The sequence below is a fragment of the Rhinopithecus bieti genome, unplaced genomic scaffold (genome assembly GCF_001698545.2).
Source record: "Rhinopithecus bieti isolate Rb0 unplaced genomic scaffold, ASM169854v2 scaffold_8035, whole genome shotgun sequence".
NCBI lineage: Eukaryota > Metazoa > Chordata > Mammalia > Primates > Cercopithecidae > Rhinopithecus > Rhinopithecus bieti.
Window position 1 is genome coordinate 1,337,960 of NW_016806092.1, and position 12,257 is coordinate 1,350,216.

Consider the following 12,257-nt stretch of genomic DNA (forward strand, 5'->3'; position numbering starts at 1 on the left):
ACATTTAACTAAGAAGGTGAAAGACCTCTGCAAGGAGAACTGCAAAATACTGATGAAATAAATAAATGACACAAACAAAAGGAAGAACATCCCATGCTCATGGATTATAAGAATCAATATCATCAAAATGACCATACTACCCAAAGCAATCTAGAGATTCAGCACAAATCCTATCAAATTATCAATGTCATTTTTCACAGAATTAGGAAAAAAATGCTGAAATTCATATAGAATCCTAAAATAGCCTGAATAGCTGAAGCAATCCTAAGTAAAGAACAAAGCTGGAGCCATCACAGTACCTGACTATATGCTACAAGGCTATAGTAACCAAAATAGCATAGTACTGGCACAAATATAGATACACAGATCTAGGGAACAGAAAAAAGAACTCAGAAACAAAACCACTTACCTATAACCAACTGATCTTCAACAGAGTCAACAAAAAAATGCAATGAGGAAAGGACAACCCTATTTCATAAATGATGCTGGAAAAATTGGATAGCCATATGCAGAGCAATGAAACTGGACCCCTATCTCTCACCAAATACAAAAATTTACTCAAGGTGGATTAAAGACTTGAACATAAGACCTGAAACTTAAAATCCTAGAAGAAAACCAAAGAAAATGCTTTTGGACATTCGCATAAGCAAGGAGTTTATGAGTAAGACCTTAAAAGAAAATGCAACAAAAACGAAGACACAAATGGGACTTAATTAAACTAAAGAGCTTCTGCACAGCAAAAGAAATAATCAACAGAGTATACAGAAAACTAACTGAATGGGAGAAAATATTTTCAAACTATGCATCTGACAAGGACTAATACTCAGAATCTGCAAGAAACAACTCAACAAACAAAAAACAAGTAGCCCCATTAAAAAGTGGGCAAAGGATATGAACACACATTCCTCAGAAGAGACACACAGGCAGCCCACAAACATATAAAAAAAAATGCTCAATATCATTAATCATCCAAGAAATGCAAATTAAAACCAAAATGAGATACCATCTCATACCAGTCAGAATGGCTACTATTAAAAAGACAAAAAAGAACAGATGTTGGTGAGGATGCAGAGAAAAGGGAATACTTATACATTATTGGTGAAAATGTAAATAAATACAACCACTATAGAAAACAGTATGGAGGGTTCTCAAAGACCTAAAAATAGAACTAACATTTGATTCAGCAGTCCCACCATTGAGTATCTATGCAAAGGAAACAAGTCCTTGTATCAAAAAGACACGTGTATTCATAGGTTTATCACAGCACTATTCATATTAGCAAAGTTATGGAATCAATCAGTGTGTCCACCAACAGATAACTGGATAAAGCAGGTGTGTGTGTGTGTGTGTGTGTGTGTAATAATATGCAACCAAAAAAGAATGAAATTATGTCTTTTACAGCAATGTGAATGGAACTGGAGGCCATTATCCTAAGTGAAATAACTCAGAAACAGAAAATCAAATATTTCATGTTCTCACTTGTAAGTGGGAACTAAACAATGGGCCGACATGGACATAGAGAGAGAGAGAGATAATAGACACTGAGATCTCCAAAAGTAGAGAGAGTTGAAAATTTACATATTGGGTACAATGTTCACTATCTGGCTGATGAGTATACTAGAAGCCCAAACCTTACCATTTTGCTATATATCCATCCCCAGAATCTATAAAAATAAAAAAGTTTACATGATAAAATAAAAAAGAGAAAAGTACCTTTTACCTGAGAAATTCAGATTATCAAGTATTTTATTAGCATAATTCTAACATCACCTAATCTACCAAGAAAAGCAATTATTTTAATAACGTATGTGGCTAAGACATCTTGATATTATTTATAAACATTTTAAGGCCAGAAAAAATAAGGCAGATGAGTATATTTAAAGACTGTAACAAGGATCCAGCTCTAAAAGTAGACATGTGCTAACTTCTGAACGTCGGTGATTAAATTAAATAATCATGAATCAATTATTTGTTTGCAAACCATGTATTAGACCTTTGAAAGCTGTCTGCTCAAGCATTACTGGTGTCATTCACTCTCTTTCTCTTCAAGTCATACTGTACCTTTTTCTTTAACCTTCTTTACTCTCATGTCCTTTTCATTACCCAAAACTCTGTCTTAGATCAGCCAGAGGTTCTCAACAGCATTGTGCCCAATTTATGAGCATCAATGTTTCTGACCCATGTTTTGCCTTGACTGTCGATGCTGCAGCTCATGTTTAATTTTAAGAAACATTTTGAGAAGGTTGCCACAACCTAGAAAATAATAACAGCAAAAAATAAAAATAAAAAAGAACCTTAACAAATCTTGTATTTCTCTTAGTGCTCAATTACCTGTGGCAAAGGAATGCAGTCCCGTGTTATCCAATGCATGCATAAGATCACAGGAAGACATGGAAATGAATGTTTTTCCTCAGAAAAACCTGCAGCATACAGGCCATGCCACCTTCAACCCTGCAATGAGAAAATTAATGTAAATACCATAACATCACCCAGACTGGGTAAGCAGACAAAACAAAAAAGATGTTTTTGAGAAACATAGAAATGCTTATGGCTTTTTGTATTTTATATATTACTTTAAACCTTGATAGTTGTAACCTATACTGATTATTTTGGTTTAGACTAAATTGGATCCATTTAAATATGATTTCGTCCAAATGGTCAGGTGGGTAAAAAAAAGGTCCTGAAAACATAAACTGCTTTGATTCCCAAAGTTGTCCAATCAGCCAGATCCAGGAAATAATAATGCCACACCACCCCAGGTCTTTTTGTAACCAAAACTTTTTGTAACTAAAACTCGGATCAGTCCCATGGCAGAACTATCAATTAAGTTAATACCTGCAGAAAGATGAGATTGTAGTGTAAGCCTTAGATTTCTCCATGATTTATAGCCTTCCTTGTGATCTGGGTACAAATTATTCTTTGGAGTGACATAGACTAAAAACTGTCTTTCAAGAAGAATGGGTGCATGGATCTACACCATTAAACAAGAAGTTCTATTTTCTTTTTAAGTTTTGAGAATATATACTAAATAAAAAGTAAATTCTAGTAGTATTGAATATATTGATGTTTACATTGTTTTATGTTACAAAATGCCTTCATATATTTCCCAACTTCTGTTATTTAATCTAAACCATAATTGAGAATTAGAGTATATATTTTAAGTAGATAGAGCCTATACTTGCATAACAAATACTAATGAATGATTTAGCATTTATATCTGTGACTTAGTAGCTTTTAACAGCACTCCTGCCTGATTGTCAGTGGGTTAATGTATGTTTAATACCTTTGGTTTTAACCTGTGCATATAATCTCCAGGGGAACAATTTGAATCATACAAAATAATATTACCAAAATGTAAGAAGATAAATTGTCATATGTATTTTTCCAGGCATAAGACTCAGTCAAATGAGAAAACTTGGTTTCTTCATGGAAATACAAAATTCTCTTTTGGGGCCAAATGATTAACTAACATTTCTAAGAAATAATCAGTTCAAGGTAAATAACACTGATCAAGACAAAAAGTTAAGCAATTCTAACGCAGATGTACTAAATCCATTTATTCAATAGCAGTATAATTCCTTTCTCCAACAATTACTTTACAGTATATTTCCTTTCTCCAACAAGTCCTTGAAATATTACGTGGCAGAAAATAATGGATTAAAAGAAAATTTTATTAAAATTGCATTTTCTCTATTTATTATTCCTTGAAGGTGTACCCCAAAATACAGAAGCACAATTAAGTTAGGAAAATCTAAGGTCTTTAAAAATGGAATAATTATGTTAGAATACAATTCATTCCCATATGCAAAAGAAATAATTGTAGCAGGAGTAACTTTCATTATGCATTCCAGAACACACTATTGTTTTACAAAAAGGGAGGCCAAGTCTACATGACCAAATATTCTATACCAAGTTCTCATTTCAAACACTTCAATTATTGCTATAAATCTCAGTCACTTGTGATGATGTGCATTGATTTTTATAGAAGCCTGAAATCACAGCTCCAGATAATCCATTTAGATGTGACTGTTATCTGGGGAAACTAGGAATATGAAATAGCTGTGAGCATATTTTTGCTTTGCTGTTTCCTTGTAATTTCAACCTCAATAATAGTATTTATTAATTTGTATTCCCATAAAGGTAGATATATTGAGCACATTTATTTTTTTTTAATTTTCTCTACTAAAATTCAAAAGAAGCTTAAATGAAAGTTATGAAACTAAAGCTTAAAAGTACAACACATTGAACCTGGGAATTATACCTTTAATAAGCCTAAAACATTTATAAGTAAAATATTATTCATTCTTTACTTTTAATCATAGGAGTTGTGTGTGTGTATATCTCTTTGTTGCTTAAATTCCAGAAGGTAATATAAATGAATCAAAGAGAGTGTACAAAATCTGCCCCCATTTAAATGCTTGAAGTTTGTTTTTACTGACATATATGATATCTGCATGGATTGAATTCACTATGTTCTATTTCACAGCTGCTCTGACTTTCAAGTGCCTGGGAGATCAGTGGCCAGTGTACTGCCGAGTGATCCGTGAAAAGAACCTATGTCAGGACATGCGGTGGTATCAGCGCTGCTGTGAAACATGCAGGGACTTCTATGCCCAAAAGCTGCAGCAGAAGAGCTGACCTCTAGCAGGCTGGCTGGATCACAGCTCTTTGCAATTACATTATTTATAAACACACACACTAGCATGTTTTTCAGACCAAATATTATCAGATTACATATAATTTAATCAAATTAATTTATTTTTTTTGCCTGCCAAACATCCAATGTGGTGCTTGTTTTGGTTACACAAACATTTTGATTTATACTATATGGCTTCATAAATAATTTTATATGAATGAATTAGTTGGATCCAGTAATATAATGAAAAGAAAAAGGAAAAAATAGATCATTATACTTAAAACAATGTTTTGTTGTTTTGTTAGGGCTATCTCTAAGGTGCTACTCTCTCCCCACCAATAACATTGAATTATCCAGAATGTATACTGACTTAGCATAATAGTTTAGGTATATATGAAGAGAAACTATTCTTGTTTTTTGGTGTCCTGCTGCAGAATTAGCCCATTTTCTGTTATCTGCAGGAGATGTGTAAACATAATGAACCTCATGGTGTTGAACAGGTTTTTAGAGAATGTATTATGAATTTGGTTCAGATTTATAGACATCCATAGGAAAAATTCTGCTGTAATTATAACCTTATTTTGATATGGAAAGGAAAAGTCAAAATAGAGACTTTGATCATGTTCATGAACATGTACTTGAACACAAGTATTGTAATAATGAAACACTGTAATGATTTACACTGAATCACAATTGCACTGTTGATATAGTGTAGAGAAATCGTTAGAAATGGTAACATCTTACAAAAATGTGTATTATTTTAACATGTTATCACTAGATTTTAGCTTTTTTAAAATATTTTAACAAAGAAAACATTGATCCACCCATTTCCCTGTATCTTTTAGCAGATTTATTAGAGTATAGTATTTAGCCTCACGATTCATAATTAGAAAATTTACTAATATTCCTCAGCCTTTTCCCTAGGAACAAGGAAAAACAGAAAGCATATAAAACTGTGGTAGTTTCATTGTGTTTTCTTCCTTTTAAAATTAAAAGTTTTACAGTTATGTGAAACGTTCAAAAGCCAGCTTAAAATTTTCTTGTGAGAAAATATTGTACATGATTCACATGATTTCTTAGATTTTTCAATAAAATATGTAAAACTTCCCATTGAGAGACAATTCTTCATAGACTTGTCACATATCCACATGTCTGACCAACAAAGGTACCGTCTACTTTTGTTCTGGAGTATCTTCTAGAGGATGTTTGTATAGTGAACTGCCTTGGAGGATAGTATCTCTCTTGGGAGCAAAGGGCAAACATGCTTCTCATTATAAAAGTTTCAGGTTCCCTAAAATTGGGGTTTTTTTACTATAAGACAATCCAATGCATGTGCTGAGGTCGCCTGGCTCTCTTCATGTCACCCTATGGGAAATGGGGTTCAAGGAGCCAGTACAGGAAAAGCTGATTCCCTGGCTACTATTACTGTGAGTAATGAAGTCGTTTGTCTCTAATGCAGGAGTCTCATGTCTTCTGCCCTGAAATCATAATAGGCTAACTTGATAAGTTGCAAGTAGGGCAAAACCTCAAAAGCTTCACAGTTCTTTACATTTCTCTCATTAATACTTTTCACCCTCATTTTAATAAATGTGTTTTAATATCAAGGTCATATTTTTTCCTAGATTGACCCTTCCTGTGTAAATCCTTTAATTTAATTGCTGAGATATAGGGTTAACCAATATCAACAAATTTTATGTGAGATAGTAGATGAATGGGAGGAGGAAAAAATGAAATAGTAAGTTCCATCCCTTGACTCCTGAATCCATAAATCTAGATAGAAATAGCACCATGTATTGGTTGATAATTCAGAAAATATACATCTTAGAGAACATTATCTCAGACCTCCAAAGTGTTTTCATCCACCTGGTAGGAGACTAAACCTTTCTTAAAAAGACATATCATTCTGTTAGGCCATCTGCTTCGGGGTGATGGGGAGCATGGTACTATGAGAGATTTACATGACAGGGAGCCCCTGTCCACACCTTATTTGCTATCACATAAGTTCCTTGAACAAAGACAATATTGTGTGAATTACCCTAACAGTGAGTGAGACATTTGTTTAGTTCACAGATGGCATTTTGGCAGGAGCATTACAAACTGGGAAAGCAAATTTATTTCAGATCAACTGACTGGTTTGCAAGAACAAGCTACTGCCTCTTCTGTGATAGAAGGAGTCTAATGTAATCAACCTACAATCAAGATGGCGGGTTGCTTCTCCCATAGAAGGGTACCATAATGTCTTCTCTGCTATTGTTAGATGGAACCCTCAGCAGTGACTGTAGCTAGATTGACCTTGGTGAAAGTAAGTTCATGTTGCTTAGCCCATGCATAATCTCCACTCCTGCTACCATTATCTCTTTATTTTTGAGGGTATTGGTCAAGGACAGAGGTGCGTGGAAGAGACTGATCAACATCAAAAGAACATGTCATCTTATCCACCTGATGATCAAGATCAGTTTCTCCTAAGTATGCTGTTTGGTGAACATTCAAATGTAATATAAGTATATACAGTTCAAGGAGTTCTATCCACATTGTTTTCCCTCAGAACTTCATTATTACCAGTTTTTGTCATGCTCCTTTCAAGTTCCTACCAAGCCCATTAGACACAGCCCATAAGTTAGTACATATCCATACCTCTGGCTGTTTTTTCTTCTGGTCAAAATAAACAGCCAGATGCACAGCTTGAATTCCTTCTGAGAGGATTTTTCTTACTAATCATTCAGGTCACCTCTGTGCAGGGTTGTAGAGCTACAGCTGTCTACTCTTGGTTATGCTAGCATATTGTGAAGAACCATTAGTAAACCAAGACCAAATGTTTTCTGTCTCAGTCAATTCACTATGATAAAGTCTCTATGAGGCTGTGTGGGTTGAGAGAGTGGAGGCAATGTAGCAGTAGTAGGACCCTTAACCATCAGATCCAATTATTCAAGGAACTCATGCCTAAACGTGTGCTCAAGACTAATCTTGTACCCTTGATGATGGAGTGATATTATGCCCAGGTAACCTGGGTGGATCAGACACCACCGAGGTTATAATGAGCAGTTCAAGTTACATGGGAATTTGGTGACCTGTGGTCAAGCATTAAACATTTACTAGCATTTCATTGCAAACCAGAAATAGTTTCTCAAAACAGAAATAATTATTTGTAGAAAAGGACACAGCTTTCTCCAAAGTTATTAAGACCTCACGGTGATTAACCAATAGGATTCTGCTGGAAGCTCTATATAGGATCCTTATGTTCTACTGATTCTTTAAGTACCATCATGTCTGCTGTGCCATATTGCCTAACTAGCAGAGTAGCTTCAATTGCAACCTGAACTGATTATAGATTCTCTCCTTATTCTGTGCGCTACATGAAACTGGAAGTCTCTGGGATTACTCAGTAATAATGTGTAAAGTAGCATTCCAAAATGAGTTATACATGTCACAATCCAAATGGGATGTGTCTTTCTTAGGAAGGGCTAGAGGCAGGAATTTGCACTTTACTTAGAAGGGATATCTCAACATGTCACTGAATTCCTAGAAATTTTACCAAGCTATGAAATTCCTGAAGTTTTTGAGAAACCATTCTCAAGGAGAACTGACCTCCCCTTCATTCAGGGAGTTCTGGGTCTGAGAATCATCTCTCCAGTGAAAACTGATAAAGGGAATGCAATTATCTGGTGTGGTGATTCAAATGCAACTTGTGTTCACTATGTATAGAGATATAATGGTTACATAAATCAAGAAACACTTTAGTAGAATGCCCACATATTTCAGTCCTAAGGACTCCCTGGTCAATTGGCCAATACCAAAATTTTTGCAGGTCAGATCATTCCTGTGTTAGTCTGTTTGGACTGCTATACCAAAGTACCTTAGACTGGCTAATTTATAAACAGAAATTTGTTGTTCACAGTTCTGGTAGTTGGGAAGTCCAAGATCAAGCACCAGCAGATTTGGTGTCTGGCAAGGACATGTTCATCATAAATGGTGCCTTCATTTTGTCCTGACATGGCAGAAGGGGTAAGGATGCTTGCTAAAGACTTTTGTAAGGGTGTTACTTCCATTCATGAGAACTCTGCCTTGTGATTTAATCATGTCCTTAAGGCTCTACCTCTTAGTTCTATCACAGTGGGTATTAAGTTTCAACATATTAGTTTGGTAGGGGTGGCAGGGGGAACCAACATTCAGACCATAGCAATTCCCTTTACTACATTGAATCTGCTGCTCTTTGTAATATCCATGCATGCATGGTCTTTGGAAGTTAAATCCTGCCACTTGGTTCCTGGGCATGTGGAATTTATTATACTCATTAAATTCTATAAGATCAGTTCTATGGCAGCATTTCCCAATGTTATTCCTGGCTTCCAGAGAATACCCACTACAGAGTTCTTTAAGGATTCCAATGCTGCCTTCACCACTGTATCTTGCAAAGCCTTGATTAGGGAATGCCCTCTGGGCCCTCTTGGGGAATATATCTAACAGGTGGATGAACATAACTATCATATTAAAACCAGTCTTCCTAAATGTATACGTTTCTCTATACTACATTGCAGCAAGGAAGTCTGGCATCTCAACTTTGCTCAGTATGAACCACTATTGGGTCCAGTTTTCAGTCAAACTGTTAGAATTACACTCAGTCATATCAACTAATGCCTTAAATCCAGAATCTCTACTTATCACATATATATCAAAAAAAAAAAAAAATCAAGCTAATCCAAGATTGTGTATCTTCCATCCTAATCTAAAACCTTTAAGAAACATCCCCACACAGTTTATATGACTTTGCAAAATCTTGTAATTCTTTTAGAACCTTAAAGTACAACCTCATCAGTCACAGTTTTTACCTGGTCCCCTTGAATCTTCCAGGACGTGAGTCTGAGTATGGATTTAGCAGACATGACAGATAGGGAAAGGTCCTGAGGAAAATCAGCAGTACAACTGAAAAAGGTTTGCTGTGTTGAGGTGCCTCAACACAGTAAAGGCTGTATGTGTCAAATCCGTAGTTAACATCATATTAAACAGAGAAAAGCTGAAAACTTTTCATCTAAAAATGGGAATAAACAAGGGAGCCTACATCACTCCTATTCAACATAGTGTTGAGAATCACAGCCAGAGAAATTACAGAAGAGAAAGAAACAAAGGGCATGCAAATTGGAAAGGAAGAAGTAAAATTTGGCCCTGTTTGCAGAGGACATGATCTTATATATAGAAAAACCTAAATACTCTTAGAACTGATAAATTCAGTAAAATCTCAGTATACAAAATCAACATACAGAAGTCAGTAGTGCTTCTACCTGCTAACAATGACAACCTGGAAAAGACATCAAGAAAGCAATCCCATTTACATTAGCTCCAAAATAAAATGAAATAAAATACCTGGGAATAAATTTAACCAATGAAGTAAACAATCTCTGCATGTAAAACAAACTATAAAATACTGATGAAAGAAATTCAATAAGACACAAACAAATGAAGAGGCATCCCATGGCCATGAACTAGAAAAATTAATGTTGTTAAAATGACCATACTCCCCCAAACAATCTACAAATTCAATGAAATCATTATCAAAGTGGCAATAGCATTCTTCACCAGAAATACAAAAGGCAATTCTAAAGTTTGTATGAAACCATAAAAGCTTCCATGCTTATTGCAGCACTATTTACAATAGTCAAGATATGGAATCAACGCAAGTATCTATCAACAGATGAATGCATAAAGAAAATGTGGCACAGATAGACAATGGAATACAGCTCAGCCATAAAAACAATGAAATCCTGTCATTTGCAGCAACATAGATGAGCCTAGAGGACATTATGTTACATAAAATAAGCCAGATGGCCGGGCGCGGTGGCTCAAGCCTGTAATCCCAGCAGTTTGGGAGGCCGAGACGGGCGGATCACGAGGTCAGCCGACATCGAGACACATCCTGGCTAACAGGTGAAAACCGTCTCTATAAAATACAAAAAAACTAGCCCGCGAGGTGGCGGGCGCTGAGTTCCCCACACGTCGAGATGGCTGAGGCAGGAGAATGGCGTAAACCGGGAGGCGGAGTGCGTGAGCGAATCGCCACTTGCACGCCAGTCCGGGCACACGAGACTCGCCTCAAAAAAAAAAAAAAAAAAGAAAGCCAGAAACAGAAAGTTAAACGCTACATGCCTCACTCAAATGCAGAAGCTAAAATATATTGATCTCATAGAAGTAAAGAGTAAAGAAGTCCCAGAGGCTGGGAATGGTAGGGGAAAGGGGGGATAGGGAGAGATTTATTAAAGGAAACAAAATTACAGCCAGTTACAAGGAATAACCTCTAGTATTCTATATCACTCTAGGATGACCATAGTTAACATTAATATATATTTTCAAACAGCTAGAAGAAAAATGATATTGAACATTGCCAACAGAAAGAAATGATCAGTATTTGAGATGCTGGATATGGTAATTACCTTGATCTGATAACTATACATTGAAACATCACTATGTACCCATAAAAAATATGGAAATATGTGGGTATATATATGTGTGGGTGTAACTATTATGTATCAATTTTTAAGATAAAAATATTTAAAGGTTTTATTTCAGAGCAGTCACAGAAGCTTTTTCTACTCCCAACTTGGATCTTGAACTGTGACTTTAAATTCCATCTTATCATTTTCTTTCTCTAAGTTCTTCAGCACATTTAGAAGCAGTGAATCATCTCCACAGTCAGTATTCTCTTTGTTTCTGAAAAGGTTCTAATGCAGCAGATAATAACTCTGCACATTGCCTCTGTAGCCACTTAGATTATACAGGCACTAGGGGTGACTATAGGTGAGAATTTAAATAACTGTTGAATCCCACTTACCCCTGGCAATAGGGTCATTCATGTCTTTAAATCTAGTCTTTAAATCTAGTCTTTAAATGTCTTTAAATCTAGAGAACACGTTTCATATTTTATTTTTAAAGTTCTGTTTCCTGGAAACACTCCTAGTTGGTTCAGTCAGCAGAGCAGTTTCAGAGAGTTATAGGATAATGTAGTTGAGCTCACACAACTGTGAGAGAAGATGGGAAACTGAAGGGCTGTAATAAGAGTTGGAGGATTAGAGGAGTCACCAGCCAATCAATCCAAGGGGCAGGCACAGCCAGCTAAGAAAAACTATGAAGGCGTAGTCTGCAAGGAAATCTATGGGATGTTGTTGCCTCTGTGTACTTTCCTTCTTTATAGGTTCACAGCCAACATCTGGTAGTGAATCTGACTTTCCTGTTGGTCAACAGGACCAACAGTTGGAAAGAAAAAACGGGTCTGGAGCTCAAGAGAGCAAAGTCAAACTGGAATCTGCCAGGCACATACACCTCTGTCACTGCATCTGACTAAAAAAGAGTTGCAGGTTAATGGATACTGTTTCAATGTGGCCTTCAGAATCTCAAGGAAGTCCCTCTTCCGGTCAATTCTCACCTAGAATCACACAGAGAAGAGGTACTCTGGGAAACATAGTTGAATTTTTAACTATAGATTGTTAATTTGGCTTTAATTTTAATTTTCCTGTTTTGCTTTTAAAGCAGTTATACCTAAAGTGAAAATACATGTTCATATCCACTCTCAAAATAACAGCAAACTTTTTTAGTGCTTAATATATGCTGAGCATTCTGTTGGCCACTATACATA

At 35.8% G+C, this 12,257-nt stretch overlaps 1 protein-coding gene across 1 annotated transcript in view; it reads left to right on the forward strand.

The window, feature by feature from the left end:
* The window catches only part of ADAMTS19 (ADAM metallopeptidase with thrombospondin type 1 motif 19), a 271,163-nt gene extending 266,405 nt beyond the window's left edge, over nucleotides 1–4,758 (forward strand). The window contains 2 exon segments of the mRNA XM_017874729.1: nucleotides 2,321–2,498; nucleotides 4,487–4,758. Of these exon segments, the coding sequence (XP_017730218.1) occupies nucleotides 2,321–2,498; nucleotides 4,487–4,638 (330 nt within the window). The 3' untranslated portion in view covers nucleotides 4,639–4,758.
* The last annotated feature ends 7,499 nt before the right edge of the window (nucleotides 4,759–12,257 follow it).